This window comes from Crotalus tigris, unplaced genomic scaffold (assembly GCF_016545835.1).
Source record: "Crotalus tigris isolate CLP2741 ecotype Arizona unplaced genomic scaffold, ASM1654583v1 scf7180000017596.1218436, whole genome shotgun sequence".
Taxonomy (NCBI): Eukaryota; Metazoa; Chordata; class Lepidosauria; order Squamata; family Viperidae; genus Crotalus; species Crotalus tigris.
The window spans coordinates 1,186,471-1,210,152 of record NW_024096501.1 but is presented as its reverse complement, the minus strand read 5'-3'; the positions used below and the strand labels follow the sequence as shown (position 1 = coordinate 1,210,152).

The 23,682-nt window shown below is 41.0% G+C and overlaps 1 protein-coding gene across 1 annotated transcript in view; it reads right to left on the bottom strand.

Moving 5' to 3' along the window:
* Positions 1–23,682, bottom strand: part of KLF12 (Kruppel like factor 12) — a 65,099-nt gene that overhangs the window by 3,121 nt on the left and 38,296 nt on the right. Inside the window, exon 2 of the mRNA XM_039365907.1 lies at positions 16,936–17,473. Within this exon, the coding sequence (XP_039221841.1) occupies positions 16,936–17,473 (538 nt within the window). The remainder of the gene's footprint in view (positions 1–16,935; positions 17,474–23,682) is intronic.

Here is a 23,682-nt window from a genome sequence, read left to right as displayed (position 1 = left end):
ACCCTTGATTCATAGCAAGATGAGGGCATCAATTTTCAATATTCTGTTAGCAAATTAAAGACAAAGAGCAACCTTTAGCATTGAGGTCTGTTTGCAAACAATATTCCATCAACTTCATCATTTAGCTGTGACTTCAAAATGGCAGCTATATTATCTTGCCCTTTCCGAATTATGCAACTAATTATGCAGTAAGCTTGTTAATGCTGCAGGATTATCATTTCTTGGACCTGAATGCTGAATATTAACCTTCTGTGGTTCAGAAAGAAAGGGAGAAAAGAAGAAAATTGCTGGGAGGTTCTGGCACAACTCTAATGTTGTGCTGTGTGAACAGGAGTCTACTTCAGATGTTACAGTATGTAAGAGCAACCTTAGCCACTTTGAGATGTGTGGACTTCAATTCCTAGAATTCCCCACATTGAGGTTTACATATCCCCAAGTGGCCAAGATTGAAAAATACTGTCCCAAAGCTTCTAATGGAATGGCCCCACCAAAGAAGACCAAGTTCTTCATGGTTCTCCTAAAGAGAATGACCAGGTAGAACACAGAACATCAGAGTGGAAGGTAACTTAGAGGTCTTCTAGTCCAACCCCTTACTCAAGCAGGAGATCCTATACCATTTCAGATAAAATGGCTGTTCAGTCTCTTCTTAAAGGCCCCCAGTGATGGAGCACCCACAACTTTTGAAGGTGAAGTTTTGAGGTACATTGGGGCTGTCCTATTTAGGAGGGGAGGGGAAGCAAGGAGAAAGAAGGAGAATGATTGACCTATGAAAAGCACATCAGGAAAAAAAATTCAGTGCTGGAAGAATCTCAGATGGCTTCATGATTTGTCTTCTGTTGGATGTTTTGTGAGAAAGTTCTCATCCTCATAAAAATTTCTAACCAGTTAGTGCTCCAGAATAGGTAGACAGCAGCAGACTCTGGATCAGACACTTTTGCGTGGGACCTCCATAGCTAATATTCTACACATGAAGAATCTTGAGAAGATGGCCACATTTCTAGTTTTCCTTGCACAGCTTTTTAAATCTTCTCCATCTGGCTGGGAATTCAAATTCTGGTCAAACTTCCCCAGTCTATAAGTTGGCTGAGGCAGCTTTTTGTGAACAATGTTCCGTGCCACACAGCCTGGGCACAATGCTTCCTGCTTGCTGTGCTCTTCAGTTCCTCTGCCTTAAACTCTGGCTTATGTCTTGCCATATTCCTTCTGCACTTTAGTGCCCCCTTTGCCCCTTTCAGATCTCCTACTAATAGGAGGACCGTATGCCTGCTTATTTACAAAGAAGATTCTCTGTAAATGTAAACACTCTGTCCAGGCCGAATTCCAAATTGTCAGGGTTTAAGATGCAGATAGAAAAAAAAAATTGGAATGCAACATTGTCTGGATGCATTATTTGGGTGGACTTGGGAAGAAAAAAAATTGCATCACTTCTCATTCATTTTTGTTTTTTGAATTTATTTTTCATTTAGCCTCATTAAAGGTAAAAGGGTCTAAAGGCTTAGTAGCTAAAGATGCTGAGTTTGTCAGCTGAAAAGCTGACAGCCCAGTTTTGAAACCTGAGTGCCACATGACAGCGTGAGTTCCTGTTTCTTGGTTCAGCTCCTGCCCACCTAGCAGTTCTAAAGCATGTAAATCTGAGTAGATAAATAAGTGCCAGTTTGGTGGGAAGGTAACAGCATTCTGTGTGCCTTGGTGTATTAGTCTGCCATCCACATGACTATGGAATATGTCTTTGGATAACGCTGGGTCTCAGCTAAGAAATAAAGATGAGCATGGACATGACAGGACAGGGGAAACTTTACCTTTACCGGTGCCTGCTTATTCACAAAGAAGATTCTTTTTAAATGTAAACACTGTGTCCAGAGAGAATTACAAAATCTATCCAAATAGTCAGGGTTTAAGAAGTAGGAAGAAAAATAAAATCAGAGTACATTATTTGGGTGGCTTTGGGAAGAACAGAAATTGCATCAGTTCTCACTCATTTTTGGGGATTTATGTTTGGTTTACTAATGTCTTATTCTATGAAGCCCTTCAGGTTTGAGAAACAGCACACATGTGGTATGTACAATATGTATGTATGTGTGGAGAGAGCATATTTTTTTTAAAAAAATGCAGACCGTATAATATGCAACACATTGGTAAACAACATTCTCCCCACAGCATCCTCTTTTTAAAAATTTCAAACGTGGCAATCACAAATACCTTCAGGACCAACTCTGATTTTACAGAGCCTGTAGAAACATCACCCTAAATTCATATGCATCTCTCACAGCTGTATCCAAGTATAATATAAATCTTGCTGCTTTCCTCTTTGGAACCCATGATGTTCTCTGGGGCGGGGGAAGACTCCGAGGTATTTTGTAGACTTTAAAATCACATCTATTGACTTGAGCAGAACAATAGGCTTGTTCCATGCATAGCTTGCTAGATCAAGTAGAAAATGGCAATTTTTGCATGGCTGTGCTGCTCTCCCTCTCCCCCCCCCCCTCTCTCTGTGTGTATGTGATTAGGTGGCACATAATGTGTAAATACACACAATCTCCTACTGTAGTGCAAATTAAAAAAAATGGGTGGGGCAGCTGATAAGGGATTAGGGATTACCATTTATCATGCTTCAGATTCCTTAGCTCAAAGTGCTGTGCAGATGGTTCTGTTTGCAAAGTTCTTTGAAAGTTGTTTTAGTGAACAAAGGTGAAGAGGTCTTGCTCCCTACATACTACTGAAGCAATTATCCTAGTTGCATGCCCAAACACACACACACACACAACACACACAAACAAACACCCTGCTGAGAAAGCTTACCAAACTGCTGTTATATTGCACTCCATAATTTGTACCTGAGTTGCATCTCAAACTGTTTACATGACAAAGGGGAAACTGTAAAGGAGGCAGAGATTATAACCCATAAACACAGATCTGAGACCTGGATGATAACAGTCAAACAAACCGATCAGCCTAAGATTTTAAATAACCAATAGCCACATAAACAACTCAACCTAAAACACAATGATTTCATCTTCAGTAAAAACCCAAAGTTTAAATTGCTGACAGGTTTTGATCTTAATTCCAGCTGAGGTCCTAGCGGAGATCAGAAAAGTTGCCAATTTCTGTAGCTCTGCTTGCCAGAAATTCCTCAGACAAAGCATATTAAAAAGCTCCGAATCCTGCAGAATTGGAAATTCTAACTTTTCCATCCCAAAATGAGTTACTTGTGGAGATGGAAGAAAGTGTGTTGGGAGAGTGGGGATATCTCTGGATTTTAGGTGAGCAGGTTTCTAGCAGGTACAAGCAAGAAATAAAAACATTAATCTAAACAATTATCCAAATCAATGTATGAACGGGGAGAAAAATAACAGCATTTGCTTCTACTAAAATTATTAAGTAAACTTTTTTCTGATTATTTTTTTTTTTGCCAAAGTGAGCAGCTTGAAGAATCTTGAATTTTTAATACAGCTTAACAGGTTTGAAAGTTAATGTAAAGTGTTTTTTCTAATGACTTCCCAAGTAGGAAGGTATTAAGTATTAAGGGAGGCATTAAGTATTAAGAAAGGTGTTAAGTATTAAGGAAGGTACTAATCAAAGACAGGTCCAACCTAGAACTAAGGAGGAATTTTCTGACAGTGAGAGCAATCAACCAGTAGAACAGCTTGCCTTTAGAAGTTGTGGGTGCCCCATCGCTGGACGGTTTTAGGACTGGACATGGTATAGGGCAGGGGTAGACAACCTTGGCTCTTTTATGACTCGTGGATTTCAACTCCCAGAATTCCTGAGCCAGCATGGCTCAGCATGGAAACCTCTCCCTTTCCCCTCAGCATGGCTGAGTCAGGAATTCTGGGAGTTGAAGTCCATGAGTCTTATAAAAGAGCAAAGGTTGCCTACCCCTGGTATAGGGTCTCCTGCATGAAATGGTGTGAAATGGTACAGGGTCTGCTGCTTGAGCAGTGGTTTGGACTAGAAGACCTACAAGATCTTTTCTAACTCTGATATTCTATGTTCTGTTCTAAGTGATATGTTTTGACCAAGTGATGGGACCAGAACATCATATTTCAGGGACTTCATATGCACAGGTTTTTCTTTTCTTACGTTAGGATCAGGTCAAGATGATCTAGCTGTGCCTCTGATTTATTCTGATGTATCATTCTGCATTGGTCAACCTGGTGCCAGCAGACAGCCCATGTGCCAAATTGAATGGGATTGTTCTCTTGCCCCTTTACAGCCCTGAGCGATACCCATTTCCTCCACTGGGACGCAGACCTCCTATGAAAAAGGTCAATGATATCCTTCTAAAACTCTCCAAATTGTGGCCATTACAATATTTTACATTTGCCAGTTCTACTTTCCAAAGAAGCGCTTCCTAGATTCATCTGTACTGGCTGACCCTGTACATTGAGAGAAATTAGAACTTCACTTTCTATTTGATGTGTGGCCAGGGTGCCTTTCATTGTGCTTTTTTACTCTTCCTGCACTCCTTTTCTTCTGAACAGAATAATAGAGTTGAAAGGGACCTTGGAGGTCTTCTAGTCCAATCCCCTGCTCAGGCTGGAAACCCTAAACCAAAGGTCACCAACCTTTCTCGGTTGGCAGACCGGAGGGAAAGGGAGGGGAAGTATTTTAAACATGCGCATGCATGGGGCTCTGTGCATGTGCATGATGCAAATGGGGCAGAGCTAGCGCCTATGTGATACTCACTAGCCCTGCCCTGTTCTTGCACAGTGCAATGCCCCATTTCTGCACCCCATGGCGGTGCCCGTTTTTGCACCCCGCAAAAACAGCAGCCCATTTTCACGCCCTGTGCGGTGTCATCCTGTTTTTGCATGGCAGTGTCCCGTTTTCACATGTGGCAGCACAGTAGCATCCCATTTTCGTGTTCTGCGGCACACTGGTGTCACATTTTCATGCCCCGAGACATGGCAGTGGCCCGGTTTTGTGTGCTGCAGTGCAGTGGCAGCCCATTTTTGTGCCCTGTGGCATGGTATCCTATTTGAGCACTCCACGGCTGCAGAGCTAGCATGAGTAGGGGTGTGTGTGCACTGGCCAGCCTGTCCTGTGGCCAAGACAAATGGTTGCCCAATCTCTTCTTTAAAACCTCCAGTGTTGGAGCACCCATAACTTTTGGAGGCAAGTCATTCCACTGATTACATGTTCTCACTGTTAGAAAATTTCTTCTTAGTTCTAAGTTGGATCTCTCCTTGATTAGTTTCCATCCATTGTTTCTTGTTTTGCCTTCTAGTTCTTTGGAGAATAGGCTGACTCCCTCTTCTTTGTGGCAACCCCTGAGATATTGGAACACTGCTATTCTGTCACTTATTTTCATTAAACTAGAAATACCTAATTCTTGCAACCATTCTTCGTATGTTTTAGTCTTCAGTTCCCTAATCATCTTTGTTGCTCTTCTCTGCACTCTTTCTAGAGTCTCAATATTTATATATATTTATATATATCACATGATCTTGATTCGATCCCTTTGTTAATGCAGCCTAGGATTGCATTGCTGTTCTAGTTTTGGCAGCTGCAGGACTTTTGACATGGTAAAAAAAAATCTACCTTCCTAAAATCCAAGGAATCCCTCATTTCTAAGAGGAAAAATTCAAGCATTCCAGAGCAATTGTTTCCTATCTCTGGAAAATGTCCCCCATATCTCCTTAGCTGGATAGTTGCTCATAGATTGCACCAGTGACAATACCTTCATTCATTCTTCCTTTTATTTTAACCTTGATTCTCCAAGAATCCCATCCCATCATCTCCTTGGATGTCTGGGGTAAGTGTGGGCCTTTTTTCCTAACACAGAACACAAGTCTCCATCAGCATTTCTATTGCTTTTGTTTCCTTGTAAGTTGGTTCTCAAGTCGGTCATCATTAGCTCAGACCCCGTTTCAGCTGTTTCTCCTCAATGTACATACTTCTTTTCACCACACCATATTTGCCAACCTCATGTTCACTGCATTGTCATTGTTTTGAATTCTATTTTGTCCCCTTCTCGTTTTAACACCTATAATTGACGTGGGATTACATTACCTCGGTTCTATACTCCAGAATATTTATGAAGTTAAAAAACACAGATCCCTAGTGGGCTCCATTGTTTATACCTTTCTACATTACCAAGAGGGGAAAAAATACATGTGAAAATTTTAAACATCTACCTTTAATCCTCCATAATGGATTGTGCCTGTGATATTTATACATGATATAAATATCAATAAGCTACCTTGTGAAATGACACTGAAGTTTCTAATTAAGCTACTAATAAGCAGATTCAGCTGACAGAACATGATGAACTGGCTATGCATAATTGGATTTTTCTACTCTCCCAGCACCATCCTTGGAGTGGTCTGCACACTCCTGATTGGTGTTCTTCCAACAGCATCCAATCTTTTCCACTACTACTTTTATGGGTAGTAAGAAAAGGATATGCTGGAGGACACAGGAGTCTGCTGGAGAACACAGGAGTTCTGCCAGCATTGCTTTTATGACTTCCAAGGTCCCTCTCAGTAGGTGAGCCCAAATATTTTGGGGATGCAGAGGTGATTAGGAGAAGAAGTGGCAGAACCTGGTGGAGGAGTCAAGAGAGAAATCAGCCTAGAGTCTTGACATAGCCACAAATGGGCTGAATCCAACCCCTCTTGAATTCCAGTGATCCATATTTAACACCAAGTAGTGCTAACTATTAGTTGAACAGTTTTCTGTGCATATGCATGGTTAGTAATAAATTAATTTAATTGAAACTTCATGTGTGATTTGATATTTTTCACCAGAGAAGTATAGGACAAAAAAAAGCACTTTTATCTTGTAAACACCCCATTCTCTCCTCCCCCAAATGGACACCTGCCTCACTCTTTGGGGGATATGGTCTCATGCAATGCCACCCTTGGCAATCAGGGTGTCAGGCCATTAGGTGATAAGTGACACTTCCTAGTACTGCTCTTTCCATGGTATTTTTTTGAATGGTCAAATGTTTGCAAAATTTAGGATAAGAACATAAAAGTCAGAAGCCTAAAGCTAAGATGTCACAGGAAGAAATTAACTGAGGCAAAAGAAGAGTTTTCCTAAATCACTCTTATTGCCTCATCCATTTTCAGCTAAGAGACAGCAGATTCAAGCTCACCTACACAGCTTGCAAAAAGAGATTTCTGGGAAATATTCATGCCTATAAGTACAGCCTTACATTGTACACAGATACAGAAGGAAACATCAAAGCAATTCTGGAGCCAAATTAAAAGTGTTGTGAAACATGAACCCCTGGCTGGAACCCGCAGCTCTGATGCTACCTTCACTTTCTCCCATCTCCATATACTGAACATCAATCACGACCAAGGACTGTTGTCACTTTGTGGAGCTCTGCTATAGCTCTGGCCCCTATCACTGGCTATTGATGTCAGGAACTGAGTAAGGAAAGTCATATCAGGTGAGACACCAATAAAGTTGGAAGGGGGTAGCATTATAAAGATCTAGGATGTGTAAATCCTCAGAGGAATGCTTTGCTGACCATCTGAACAGAAGTATCTTCTGGGGATGTTTCTCCTTCAAGAAGACCACAGAACTTTTTGAGATGATTGTGCTGAGGATGGCAGCTCTGCTGTTGGAGAAGATTTGGAGAGAGAATTCATGAAACCCCTCTGAAAGAAGGATGAAGCAACAAGCTGCTCTACTTAACACAGCCTGGGTTCAAGAACTGCAAATTAGCCCACTGCACTTTATCTTCATAGCGTGTATAAACCTGGTTTCTGCAGATAGTTTCTAGTTCAGAATAATGTACCTGCCAAGAACACCAAATAGGTCAGGTTTAAGACTATCTTAAGGGCCAAAATCAAAAACCCCTCTAGTCTCAGTTGTTTTATGTGTGATTAATGCAAAGATTCTGAGAAATCTTTTATCTAGAGAAAATTATCCTTTGGACATACTCCTCAGGCAAGCAGAGACCAGCTGTCCACTCAGTCTGGTCCTCTAGCCCAGCTTGTCTTTTCTCTTTTCATACCTCCCTCAGGGTTTAATTCTCTTTCTACAGCAGATAAAGTGGGAAAACTGAGGCAGGCTATGCCATGGCTACCTTCCTATCCCTTGACTCGCCACTATTGCAGAATTTCTTTCAACTTATCTGCTTTTTAGTAGGAGAGCACAACATAATAAAAGATACCAAATGATGGAAGAGAGGAGACTCCTTAATTTCAGAAGCAGAAGATGGCTTTGCTCAGAATGAGTGGAGGAACCTTACCTTTAAGAAAGGAAGAAGGGGACGTTATAAATGGGCTGCACAGATCTATACAGTCAGTAGGTGGCAGAAAAGGGATCCCGAGCAGATCTTTGGTGCCATCTGGTGGTCAGCTAACTCTACAACTACAAATCTAACCCTAACCTGGCAACATAGGTTTTTTATATTCTAGGCCAGCCATAACCTTTTATATATTTCTTGTATCACAATTTCCAGCATTTTGTTCACTCTCAGTGGAACTTCTGGGATTTGTAGTATTACATCCCTCCTCCCACCCTCTCCAGTAGACAAAGCTTTGGCATTTAGGTTATAAAGGACAAAAATACTATTTTTTTCCCTGTTTTCAGAGAAAAGAATTCTGTTCAGGAATACTTATTTCAGATTTCTTTTTCAAAAAATTGAAAGTGTCCCTCTCTTTTTATATATACTTCTCTTCAATCCTCTGGGTATTATTAAAAATTAAGATAAACAGCTTTGATTTGTATTTGGATAGTTTGATTAATCTTTGAGCTTGCAAGTTTTTCAGATATCCACTAAAGTTATCATGAATAGGATTTACAACCTATGGGAAATCTTCTATTTCTTGCACTGAGAAAATAATGAGAGGAGACATTCTATAAAGTGCTTGGGCTATTTTTTCCTCACTAAATTAATAATGGCAGTATTGGAGTACTAATCAAGAACTAAGCACAAGAGGAAAAGTATAACCAGAAAAGGAGGCTGCTTCAATGGTGAACACTCATTATCCACAATATCTTGGAGATAGTCTGCTGGGGTCCATCCACAAACAGTGGGTTTCAGTTTAACTGCAATGGTTGAACTTCTTGAGAAGATCTTGAGAACTTCACCCTTTTATCCTCAGGCTATATTCCTCATCTATAGAAAGGAAATAATTATTCTCTGAATAATTTTTATACAGAGAAAACTTTTAAATGATAATTTATTTCATATAGTAGATTGAAAAGAAAGCAATATTTGCCCAAGGACCTTTATTTGGAAGACAGAAGATCCATCTTGTAGTTCTTAGAATCCAGATATAATAGGAAGCTGCTTAACCCATTGAGAATCTCCATAGGCATTTTGCTTAACCAGTTCTTGGGCAACATCTCCAGATCATTCCATTGGTCTCATTTATGTAATTATGGAATCCAAAGCAACTTAGGAAGGTGATAGGATGCCCACCTCTTAAGGTGCTGCATTAATATAACCACTGCCCTAGGAAATTCCATGATACATGCAAGTATGAATGATCCCTCAAAAACCACACTTTCCAAAGAAAAGTTTCATACCACCTCAGACACATGAACAACAATGCTTTCAGCTACAAAAAAAAATGTGTAAATTGTACAAAGCATGGCAAAAATTGTTCTGCAGACCTAGATACATTATTGTCTCCTGTTGATCTGCAGAAAATCTAAGGACATTCAAACCATTAATTGAGCACTTCCCCCCCCCCCTTAGATCTTCAAGCAGGACTACACTCTAAGTAGCTCTGTCTTGCCATGGGTGAGTTTTTAGGTAGGACTTGATCTCTCAGCAAAAATCAGTAGAATAAGCTCTGGAATATAGAAACAAAGTAAGGTACTCCCAAACCTTGAATGTTAAAATTAGCATGACTGTGGTGAATCAGATATGATGAATGCTAATGAACTTAAGGCATCAAAATGCTTAATACATCATTATGGACATCACTAACAGCCATTGTGGATGATTAATTCTCACAAACTGCCTCGGCATTACCAAATAGAATGGAAGCAAATCTTATCCAGGAGTTCTTCTGATGAAATTCAAGATGTTAATTATCAGCTTTAAACCTTAAATGGCACGGGGAAAGTTTATTTGCAGGGCTGCCTCTCCTTGAAGATATTTGGCTATCCTACCAGGTCAGAAGGGAATGGTGGTGGCCAACTTGCTGAAGCCAATTCTCCACAGCCAACTCATCATGGCCAACTTGCCATGGGACATCTCACTGCAGAACAGTTTAACAATTCTATTTAATTATTTAAAATAATTTTTAAAAAGAGGTGGCCATGGCGAGTTGGCTACGGTGAATTGTCATAGACCCGGTCAGACAAGGGAGATGCACTCAAGATCCCTTCCCTTAAATATTGTTATCTGTTGGGACTTCAGAGATACACAACCAGGGAGGGAGGGAGGGAGGGAGGGAGGGAGGGAGGGAGGGAGGGAGGGAGGAAGGAAGGAAGGAAGGAAGGAAGGAAGGAAGGAAGGAAGGAAGGAAGGAAGGAAGGAAGGAAGGAAGGAAGGAAGGAAGATGCAAAACAGAAGGCTCTAAAATTTTATTTCAGAAGTATGCCCCAAAGATGGAGAAGAATGACATTCTTCATCATCAGAGTGCTCACGCAGGTGTTTAATATCTACTTTCCCTAAACTGATAGATCCACCCTATGACACAAAAGTACATGTTTTTCTGAACTAGCAACCAATTTCATTCTTAAATCTTGGAATCTCTATGCATTCTTCCACTCAGATCTCCAACCAGGCTGATGGACTTCCTTTTGGCTGTGATATCAGAGAAACAATCTGCTTCCCTGCATTTTTCTCTTTGTTCATTCAGAAGGGATGAGTAAGATGGTGCTTTCTGGGCATTGTTCCTAAAATTCCTCAATGCTGGTCAGTTGTAATTCAGGTAACATTGATTGGGATGAGGCTCTGGGCCCACCAGTTGGCAAGGAAAGGGTATCCATGCTTAACCACCTACCTAGGCAAAATCTGATCTGCTCGTGAGCCAATAAAGCTTCTCTGCTTGGATGTCAGGCCAGATGGTGTCTTAATAAGCTAGGAGATCTTTGCCAAGGTTGAACTTCCAAAATAAGAAAAAAAAGGTTGAGCTCATCACTATGATGAGTTTTTATCCAAGAAGATATCTGAATTAAAAACCTCAATAAATACATAATTCTAAGAACTAAAATTCACTTCATTGTCTTTTAAGAAACTATGATGTAGGGTCTTGGAACCCTGAGGTCCTTGAGAACTTTATAAAGGCCACCTAAATTAAAAGATAAGCTTAGTAACCAAGATACCGAGAAAATAGACAGATACCATACTTGCAGCTCAAAAGAAGAATACTGGATAGACTAGTATGGAAGGCTCTTTGACTTTATATGTTGCTAGTGACTCTTTCTCCCTCTACTCCCCCTCAGCTTAACCAGTATCTTAACAAAATCTTTGAAGCATTCAAATTATGCATCCAAATTCCCCATATGCACAGGTCCCTCTGTATTCAAATCGAGATTGGACATTTTCTGGAAGTTAAGCAGTGCAAATCCATTACTTTAGCACAGAACAAAAAAATATACCATCACTTTGGTAGTAAATTTCTTGGTCTTCTTCATTTTTTCACCAAGAAAATAAAGGCAGAATTTTATTACTAGGCTCAGAGGGATAATGCAGAAAAAAGGATAAAATTAATGTTCTTTGCAACCCATTCTGCCAGGAGTCCCTGAGGAGCATAGCAGATTAAGATCATAATAAACAGACAAACATTTCCTTAAAATATCTACAAAGAGAGACAAAGTATCCTGACTAAACTCAGTGAGAGTAGATGCCATGCTGAGGTACAACTAATATAACGTGTGAGAGATCAGGTGCTTTGGAGACACGCAAACAACATCTCTTTTATCATCCTCTTTTCTTTGTTAAGACTCCTTCTGTTACTTTGTAGAGTGTGTCCACGCATGCCCCTTAACTCCCAAACATTTAGATTAATAGAATTAATCAATGAAATCTTCCAAAGTGAGGAAAATGGGTAGCCGTTGACTATACTAGAGAAGATTTTGATCAAATATTTCGGGAGAGAGGGAAGAGATATAAGAGCAGAGATTAAGGTATAAGAGCTCCATCACTGGACAGCCACCTGTCTGAAATGGTATAGAGTCTCCTGTTCAAGCAAGGGGTTGGACTAGAACAGTGATGGTGAACCTTTTAGAGACTGAGTGCCCCAAAACTGCCCCTGCCCCCTCTCTGCCCCCCACCCACCCACAGAGCCACCCACTGCCTCCATGGCCCACCGCAGATCACCCAGGCGGGCCAGCAGCACCATGGCAGCCATGCCCTCCGCCCATGCCCCGCAGCATCATCTGTGTGTGACAGGACACAAGGGTGGAGTCTTATCCCCACTGCCCGGCTGCCATGTCCTTGGCTGCGCTGCTCTGCACAGGCCGCGCTGGGGGGTGACTATCCTCCAGGGGGACTGCTGGTGAGGAGGGACTGCGGGGGGAGGCGAGGCTGGGGTGACGGCACGCGTGCCCACAGAGAGGGCTCTGAGTGCCACCCCTGGCACGTGTGCCATAGGTTCGCCACCACTGAACTAGACGAACTCCAAGGTCCCTTCCAGCTATATTTTGATTCTGATCTTCTTATAGCCGAAAAATGTGTGCAGCTTTTCTTTGTGCTTCAACATGGAGAAAAGACTCAGAGCTTTCTTCCCTTCCCTTCTTCTTTTTTTTTTCTTACTGAATGTCACGATGAATGATCTTGCTCTTAGGAAAATGGTTGACAATCACCAATCAAAGTTTAAATCAAAAGCAGCTTGCTTCAGAACGGGGAGAAAAAACGCTCAATTTATTCCATAAAACTTTATGTACACAGCAGCAATGGCCGTGAACTTAATGGCCATAATACCGTGTCTACCGAATAATTTTTATTACAATTTATAGCAAGATTACACATACTCTAGTTTTCAGGCCTTTATGGAGATTTAACAGGACATTGCAGCTTAGCAATGTGCTCTGGTGCAACCTCCGAAAAGAGGGCTCAGCCCCTAGGCCAGTGGTTCTCAACCTTTCTAATGCCGTGACCTCATAATACAGTTCCCCATGTTGTGGTGACCCCCAAGTGGGTGTGGCCAGCAATAAGAGGGAGTAGGACAGCTAGGAAAAAGGGAAAAAAATGGCGGACAGCGTGGTTTGGCGACCCCCGTGAAATGGTCGTTCGACCCCAAATGGGGTCCCGACCCACAGGTTGAGAACCACTGCCCTAGGCTTACATTTTGTCACTTTCCACCTTAGCCTTCTGAAATTCAGGACATCATCCATATCCTTCTCTCCATCAGCCTGCATTTGCAGTACCTCTGAACCAAGGCATTGTTTGTAGATGTCCTGGGTTCCTATCAGCCATAAAGACACATAGAAAAAGGATAGCCTACACATAATTCAAACACACATCTACGGAGATCATTTTTACTCCACAAAAATCTGAAGCCTTTTTCATTTTGAGTGGAATACTGCTGAATTCACACTTATTTACAGGAAGCTGAATTCTTGAGAGTGTCAAGACCTAAATCACATCAAGTATCTAATTTATAACCGATTCACCCTGGAACATAAAGCAAAGCCAGAGGGAAGAAAAGCAATTACAGCTTTGAGCAGCACACGATGTAGGGACTCAACGTGCAGCTTTTCAGCCAAGACTTTCCTAAAAATATCTAACAAAAACCTGGCTGCTTTTTCTGTCTCTAAGACTTGCAGATATTTTGTCAGCTGAAGTCACTCCCAGTTCTCAAAGCTAATCTTTGTGAGTATCGCCACCACAAGTGCGAGATTAGTAAACATTCTGTGACATCACATCATCTGGGCCAATAGGGATCACTTCCCCTTTTATGGAACTAAGTCTTTAGCCCAGATGTATGATCTGCCTCAAAAGAGTTTCCGAAGTGTCAAATGCAAATGAGAAGAACATGACTGTGCTGGTTATATTTCTGTTCCCTTGGGAGAAGCTCATATAGATGCCTATAAAAGGCTACAATAGAAAAAAAGATTAGCCAAGGTCTCAATATAAATTGAATATCTGTGGATGGCAGTCAGAATGCAAAGTTTATCCTGGGGAAAATAAAATTTCAGAGGGTCTTCTAGAGGTAAACACTGGCCTTTAAGAGGCATGCCTGTGATCAGAACTTTTGCATTTAAGAGGAACTAAGAAAATTCAGACTTGAGTCTTCATTCAGCTCATGGGATAATTTTGGACAAATTCTAATGGGATGTCACAGCGTACCGGTGATCTCAACACAAATGTTCTACTGCCCATTATAAAGTCAGGATTATACATCCAGAGACCAGAAGGAATTAAAATAATCTTTGCACATTATAGAGTTGCACTTCACAAAGACATCCAGGAATTGAAAAGGAAAATAAATTCTGAAGATTTAGGAATATGTTTACAAAATTCACAACTAGTAGTAGAAGCAAGAGCAGCAGTACATAATTATCATCACAGTGAAAATTAATGTGAAGGCAAATGAAAAATAACTTCAAGATTGTTACATATACCTTTTGTTTTGGTGGATACTCTTAGAGCAGATTTGTATCTCCCCTTTTCTTGGGAGTGCTGGATTTTATTGAAAAATATAGCAAGAAATCATGGTTGAAATTACTTTATTTTCTACTCCTGGATGGTGCTCACAGTGAGAAAAAATAAAGAAAGGTATGGAAATATACTTCTGAATTTCTATATATACCAGGAAGGAAGGAAGGAAGGAAGGAAGGAAGGAAGGAAGGAAGGAAGGAAGGAAGGAAGGAAGGAAGGAAGGAAGGAAGGAAGGAAGGAAGATCTAATAAAGCACAAGGAAGAAGCAGGATCTAATAAAAAACCTCTAACAGCAATCCAAAGGTGCTTTTTCCAAAAGGCAATTGGATCTTCTTGGTTTGTTTCTTCTTAGAAAATGTTTTGCTTCTCATCCAAGAAGCTCTTTGGGTGAGAAGGAAAACATTTTCAAAGAGGAAAAAAACCCCAAGAAAGCCCAGTTGCCTTTTGGAAAAAAGCAGCTGTGGCACAATCGTGACCTGGATGATTGAGAATCTCCATAGATTCTTAGAGCGACACATCTGGAATCACATCAAAACCAGCAGGCCTACAAATGTCTTACTTCAATGTTCATCTATTTTGTGAAACACAGAAATGTTCAATAAAATGTCCATCTGATTTTTCTCCTAACATCTGGTGGACTGCATACTGTACATGTGTAAGTCCTTTCTGTAATGGTAAAGCAGATAAAGGCTGTACGTTCAGATCTCCTTGTTCCGTTCTAGAATCCGCTAAGCCAGTCTCAGAATTCCGTATTCTCCCTGTCATTTGGTGTTTTCCTACCCAGGTGAAGGATCTGACATCATTAGTTACCATGTTAGATTTGGTCAAATGTTCAAAACTGTTGAAGTCATTTTGATTATTATTATTATTTGCTGCTTAGACAATAGGCCTAAATTTCCATCTTCAAACCTGATGACAATTCCTTCCATCTACCAGGCAATTTTAAAAGATATTCCACAGGCATTCTACACCAAGTGCATGGTGACATTGTGGTGTAAACTCCACACTTCTATTCTTGCAGCAAACACATTTGGCCTCCCCACTCTTCCAATAGAGGGGCGGTGCAAGGGCTCGGTGGTTAAGACACTGGGCTTATCACCGGCAAGCCACTAGCCCAGGTTTGAGTCCCAAATACCACATGATGGGTGAGCTCCTGTCCTTGCCCCAGCTCCTGCCAACACAGCAGTTTGAAAGCAAGTAGATAAATAGGTACCACTTCAGTGGGAAAGTAACTCCGTGTTTCATCGCATGCTCTGTACTGCGGCATGATGTCATGCTGGCCACAGGATTGCGAAAATGTCTTTGGACAGTGCTGGCTCAATGATCTAGAAACAGAGACGAGCACTGCCCCTAAAATTGGCTATGACTAGCAGAGTAAAACTTGCTTACACTCCCACTATTCCGAAAGTACTGCTAATCACAATTTATTTCTTATAAAGACTACATTGTGACCAGGCATGCACATGCATTTTCTTACAACAATTCTCACCACAAACCTGTAAGATAAATCAATTCTATTAGCCCCAATGTAGAGGCAAGAAGGTGGCGCAGCAGTTAGAGTGCAGTACTGCAGGCCACTTTAGCTGACTGTGTTCAGCAGGTCAGCGGTTCAAATCTCACCGGCTCAAGGTTGACTCAGCCTTCCATCCTTCCGAGGTAGGTAAAATGAGGACCCAGATTGTTGGGGGCAATGTAAATATATATATACATTGCTTACTGGTGTACACCGCTTAGAGAGTGCTTGCACTTAAAGCGGTATATAAGTCTCATAAATAAATAAAGAAAGGCACAAGCCAGGAATTTATCTAAAGCACCAAGGGAATTCATAGCAATGGCAGCACATGAATTCAAAAAATTCCACTTGGAAACCGAGTTATAAATACTCTGGTAGATCATCTGTGTGGCTCATTAGCTAGTCTCTCCAATAACTGGCTCAAAGAGCAGTTAATACACATTCATCTTTGGTTGGTGAACAAAATTGAGAATCAAGAACAAAACTGAATAAAAAGATGGAGGAAGGAGGATATGGCTGAAAAATCGATCTTCCTTATACTTCTTGGAGGACCCTGACTACGTTGAGATTTGGAGTGCCTAAATATAAAACTAATATACTCAAGTGGAGGCTCTTAGTGGATAACAACACACTACAGTATGTGAATGTGTAGAAACCCAGAGCCTGGCCCATCTGCTGGTATGTCAGTTACTATCAGAAACATGGACTGATAATGACTTATTTGCGGCCAATAACAAAGCCAAGAAGGTGGCTTCACTCTGACAGCTTAAAGTTGATCTAGACATGGAAGAAGAAGACTCTTTGGTTGGTTTTCAAATCATGAGTAAATGGGAATGATTCAGGAGGCTTTCTTCCATTGTGCTTCTCTAGAAGCCTATTTTGTAAGAGATCTTCTTACCTTTGATATGACTTCTCCCATCCTCTAGTACTGGTACTACTATAGTGTTATTGACATTCCCTGGTGATCTCACCGCAGTGTAGACCACCGGTACCGACTGCACCACCACAGGAATGCGGTGGACGTGACTCATTTTGTTGGTCTGTAGGTTCATGGGGCTGGAAGGTGGAACTGGGTGGATTATGTGCAAAAACTGCTGCCCTCCAACACCCGAGGCAGATGCCACAAGCGGACCTGGAGTTAATACTGATGGTGCCGATGCTGCTGATGCCACCGAGGTTATCACCGTTGGGGACGAAGCTGGCCGACTAGAAGACGTTGAAGTGGAAGAGGGGGACAGCGCAGAGGCTGTGATGGATACTGGTGAAGATGAGGTGGCAAGAGGGGAGGATCGTGCTTTGTTGATGGACAAGTCCACCGGCTCCGTCTGCGTCTGGAAATGATCCGTGCACAAGGCATCTTCTTCTGGATCTGCCTTCATGGTGTTCAGCAAGAGGGGCACGGCTTCCATATCTGGGTAGTTATGAACGTTGGGAGACTGTGGAGAGAAAAAGAAGGAAAACAGGTCATCCCACCTGAACAAGCTTGGGAGATATCAGAACATTTGGTCACCGTGACACACCTTATATGTTTTTGCCAACTGAAGCTGTGAGCCATTATTTTTCAACTTTGCGTCTTCTCCGTTTCAACAGAAGCTTAATTCACAAGTAACCAGAAATCTTAAGCCGTTACTACAGAGAGTCCTCAACTCATGACAATGGAGCCCAACTTTTCTGTTGCTAAACAAGACAGTTAGGTAAATTTTGCCCCATTTTTATGACCTGTCTTGCCACAATTGTTAAATGAATCACTGCAGTTGATAAGTGAACCTGGCTTCCCCACTGACTTTTCTTGTCAGACAGTCGCAATAGGGGATCACATGACCCTGAGACACGGCAACCATCATAAATATATGCCAAGCAGTTGCCAAGCATCTGAAGTTTGATCATGTGACAATGGGGATGCTGCAACAGTTATAAGTGTAAAAAAAGGTCATAAGTCACTTTTTTCAGTGGCCTTGTACCTCAGAACAGGGGTTCCCAACCCCTGGTCCGTGGACTGGCACTGAGCCATGGCATGCCAGAAACCGGTCCGCTCAAACAAGCAAAGCCCCATCCGCATGATGCAGGCAGCAGGCAGCACACAAAACCACGCCCCCTCTGGTCCTCAGAAAATCTTTCTCCACAGAACCGGTGCCTGGTGCCCAAAGTTTAGGGACCTCTGCCTTAGAATGGCTACTGAAGGAACTGATGTAAGTCAATACATTTTTTTGCACAGAGAAGTCTCAAATGATCTGAAATTACTGCAGTGCTAGGAACTAGAAGACCTTCAAGGTCCCTTCCAGCTCTATTCTGATTATTATTATTATGGATCATCGCACAGTCAGCCAGATGTTCAGACTGGATTTGGCATTTTGTCTACCTATCGAGTCCTTACCCAGGACCTGGGATAGGCAGACGTGGATGTTTGATGGTATTACAGATATTGTTGCAGGATGGAAGCAGTTCCTAGTAAGGCCGCCTTTTGCAATTGACTAATACTGAATTTGTCAATGCCAATGGGGTTCGAGTGGTGCTCCAGTTGTTTTGGGATTGCACCCAAGGAGCCTATGACTATTGGTACTACCCTTGCTTGCTTTTGCCACAGTCTTTCTATTTCTATTTGTAGGTCTTTGTATTTTGTTATCTTCTCCAGTTCTTTCTATTATTATTTTAATTTAACTATCTTTAAAGTCATGTTATGCTTCTTATTGTCCTGTAGGTTTACAGCCCAGGCCTTGTTATCTAGATCTCTAAAATTCTCTGCAGCTCCACTGAATATGAGACTCATTTTACTTTCACTCCGATCTGACCAGCCTATTGAAGCGGAATCACTTTGTCCTGTTCAGGATGAGGCCAATCCCTTATTTGATATTGCAGCTGTTGAGCGTCCACCCAAGGCAAATGCTTTGCAAGTTGGAAAGAAAGAAATCTGGGACCAGGTTTTCATTAGAGAAAAATGCAATGAAGGCGTCAATCACAAACCACTTAAATTGTCTGGCCTTGTCCTCTGCACAACCCAAAGCTTACCTCAAAAATGTCAGTAAAAATGACAGTCAGAGGTGGAAGGAGATAGGGATGGGCCCTTTAGCTTTCACATCAGGGATGTAGCAAATTTCATTGCCTAAGCCCAATGAATGTCTATGGAGATTGTCAATCATCCAGGCCATAGTTGTCCCAAAGGTGTTTTTTCCAAAAGGCAACCAGACTTTCTTGCTTTTTTCCCCCTTAAAAATCTTTCACTTCTCATCCAAAAAACGTCTTCAGTTTTGTAGAAGCTTTTTTTGGATGAGAAGAGAAACATTTCCAAAGAAAAAGAACAAGAAAGTCCAGTTGCCTTTTGAAAAGCACCTTTGGGACAATTATGACCTGGATGATTGAGAATCTCCATAGGCATTCATGAACTAAGATGCAATGAAGGGAGTTTATCCAACCCAAAAAATGGACAGGAAGACAGAAGAGTGGTTCAGAAGAATTGACAAAGTATGGTTTTATATCATGATGGAGGACTGGAAATCAGAATTTGTAAATACTCAAAGTACTATCCCACATTCTGGCACGGAGCACAGGACCTTTCTTCAACCTCAGCTTCCCAGATACCCACCAAACATCTGAAAACCAAATCCAATAAATTCCAGATGTGTTATGTCTTATTTCCTTAGGATAAAGCAAAGATGCTATGTACAATGAGAGAATCAAATGCTTCATCAGGAAACTTCCCCTTTTGCTAAGAAATCTGGGGAGAGGGAGAAGAATGATGATCCTATTTCTTTGCTCCCTGAGTGGAGCAAATTGTCAGGAGAAGAAAAGGCAGGTTTCATAAATTATCATTATTGGGTCAAAAATGAAGATGAGCACATCAGCTGTATCTGCAACTAGACAGATTTAAGCCCGGCTCCCCAGAGACCCAGCTGCAGTTACTTTTCATGTTGACATATGCTTCTGATGTCCAAATTACTTTGCAGTGCAAATTAGTACTGTCAAACCTGAATATATTACAAATTAAAGGGGAGAAATTTATACTTCCTTTTTGCCTACATCGAAAATAATATCTTAACTTTGAGTATACACATAATTGCATATTACAGAGTTGAAATTTTAATGGGATAAAGCCGAAAGCCGTGAAATGCAGCTATTTGACCAAAATGATTTAGTGGCTCACGAATTGGCTTCAATAAATCAAGCTCTTTATGACCCAACAAGATACAATATGATTACTTTCAAAGGAAAGCAGAGATGAAAGGCGGTAGCTTGCATTTGGCATGATGACTTGATGGTCTAAGGGCTTCCTGACCTACCGTTTTCTGGGAAGGTGATCCTCCTGCTTGCCCGGGGTCTCTTTTGTGGGCTGGATCTTGCCCATCATGAGAAAAAACATATACCAGATACATTTTTGCATGGCTTAAATGGAGCTGATGTATCCAGTAGACACTCTGTCAATTCCTTCCAAATTTGGCATGCCAACCTTGCAGTGATGTGAGCGGTATCTGCTCAAACCTCAGCTGCAGCCCAGACAGTGGAGCCCACTCACAGCAGGAGCAACTAGGACTTTCAGAAATTCCTATTCCAGCATCCAGAAGCCATATGTCTCTATGCTAAGTCTTAAATCAGCTATCCAATAAAGAAAGCCTGCACTTCAATATGACTTGTATGATTTATTAGCTAATTATAAATTGGATTTGCCTCCCCAACACATGCTACTTGTACATAACCGTAGAGGATTGAGCCAAGTATCCTATAATCTGCTATTGTCTGCTAAATTAGCACATTAAAAAAAAAAAAAGAATGCTGGTTTGCTGATGCTTCTTGGTGCATTTGGAAAAGTATTATTATTTGTCCTTGGGTCATTTCCATCTGAATGTCGGTTGCTAATGACCTTGACTTGGCTTCCATAATGTTATCTGCCAACTGCTGGCCATGGTCTCATCCTTCTGTTTGCTTAAGAGCCAAGAAGAAATGTCCAAGGAGAGCCTGAAGAATTGGATAAGAAGGGGGAATCATCCAAGCATCCAAGAAAGATGATCCGGGGAGTAGACAGGAAGCAAGAAGATATGATTTTCTATCACAAGGAAGCATGGCATTATACGGTTTCAACCCCACAGCCAAGAAGCTTGGTTTTGCACACAGGTCCTTAGTGGCTGGCAATTAAAATGACACTTTGATGCAGTTTCATTCTCTAAGAAAGGAAGCTGCAATTTTAATCCCTTCAGACTGCAGTTTTATCAACTAATGTTTCAGTGGATTAATTGACAGGATAATTTAAGCCATCAAGGGCAACTTTAAATTAGAGAAGTGAGAGAAAATGGTAACTTAATTTATTGAAGCTATTACGTTGTGTTTTTATAACACAGATAATTTTTTCTATAATAAATAAGTGATGGCTTATCTTCATACTGAAATAATACATTTATCTCACTCTGCAGTCAATGCCTTAACAAAAAAAAATCTTAGTATCATTTTTGCATCTTACCAATGTTTTGGTAAGATGCAAAAATATGGAAATTGCAACCCTTCTCGAAACTTGTTGAATTTACAGATGTTGTCAATTCAGCTTTAAATGCTGAATTGGAGTTCCTTCTACAATACAAAAAGATGGATGGATTTAAATGAATTTTAATTGATCAGCCATGTTCTTATAGCCAATTAATGAACAATTTTTGTTCCAGTTGTAGAGAAATCTCAGAGCTGTTACATAAAAATTCATCTCATGCTCAGTTCTGATTTTCAAGAATCATAAATCTTACACTGAGGCACCTAGAATCATTGTCGATTGGATATTTATTGATGAAACACTCAAACCTTTGAAACCACCAGTTCAGTTCATTCCCATGGCAAAGAAACGACAGCCACAGAAGGATATATTTGTCACTGCAATCAAGAAATCACCACATGTGACCTCTCCCTCTTTCTCTTCTCTTCCAGAGATATGGAATAGTACCTCTGAAGGATGTCAGGCCTCTTGAATAGCTTCTACATCAATGTGACAACAGTCCTATCACCCAGTCTTCTTGGAAGCCATCTTGAAATTCACGTGAAATTTAATAAGACTCCTGATTGAAAGATTACGAACGAGACTAGATTTTATCTTAATAGCAATTGTTCCTGGATGAACCTCACCAAAGAAATTACTAACTGTGATCAGTGAATAAGGAGGTCCAGCAGATGGTTTCTGGGAAATGTCATCATTAATCTAAAAGACAGGTGTTTGATTGTTCTTCCAGCAAGCATCCACCATTCTAGTCTGACATCTCAAGAACGGCACCTCCATGGGGCCCTACCAGATTTCTGGCTACCCTTGGTTTTCCATCTGGGAAATAAAGCAAAAATAAAAGAAATGCTGCAAAAGCAAAGATCAGCCTCTAGCATTATCTTTATTTCTTTAGATAAAACACACTGAGAGAAGAAAAACCACTGGACACAATTCTTTTGAAATGCTACAAAATGTTTATAGGTAGTCCTCAAATTACAACGGTTTGTTTGGTGAGCATTCGAAGTCACAACAGCACTGAAAAAAGTGACTTTGGGGCATTTTTCACATTTACACCTGTTGTAGCATTCCCACAGTCACAGGGTCAAAATTCAAATGCTTGGCAACTGGCTCATATTTATGACCGTTGCATTGTCCCAAGGTCATGTAATCCTCTTTGTCAACCTTCTGACAAGCAAAGTCAATGGGGAAGCCAGTTTCACTTAACAACCAAGTTACTAACTTAACAATGGCAGTGATTCACGTACCAACTGTAGCAAGAAAGGTGTAACATGGAGCAAAACTCTGTTAATAACTGTCTCACTTAGAAAAGGAAATTTTGGGCTTAAGTCAAGGACTACCTATATATGTATCTCAATCAGTGATATATCTTTGCACCATTCAAAATGTGAGCATCCTGCATTCATGCAATGCACAGGACTCAGCCCAAGCCTGTGAAAGACCTTCCATAAGCTGGAGGTTTTGCACACACATGTCCCTGAGAATTACATTTATCTAAACCCCATTAGATTTGCAGAGAGCTCTTCCAGAACAAAAAACACATCAGCTAAATTGCTTATGTTTGTCAACATGTTTGGTGGGAAAGGAAGCTAGGAGGTCAAGTCCTTCTCAACCCTAAGAGATATAGAGTAGGCTCATTTGGCCTGTGTTGAAATCTGTCTCATCCCCAATCATCCCCAGAACAAGTGACAATGGAGAACAAGCAAAGAAGCAACAGCATAGAAATGGAAGATACATGCAACTGATATAAAATGTAATATCTAATGTGCCCCAAAGCATAATCTAGATTTTATCAGCACAGGAATTTCAAAGATCATTAAAGACTTGAAAGAACAGCATGGATAGCACCTGGCACTGAAAAAAAAACCCATAGCAATAGAATTGATGCTCCAGAAATTAGGATGCTGCTACATAAAAAGTTCTCTCGCTGATCTCAAGAGACAGACTGAGATTAACTTGCTTAGTGAATTCAGTTAGGCCAGGGATGTCAAACTGCTGACATGCGGGTTGGATGCATCATAGCGAAACTGCACCCATCCCATTGCCAGCAATGGCAAAAAAGTCACGATACATCATGACATGTCACGTGACGTTGAAAGTTTGACATCCCTGAGTTAGGCATTCATACATCTGGGCTTGAAGATCAACCAAGGTCAAACCAGGTCTTTCCTTCTAGAGAAG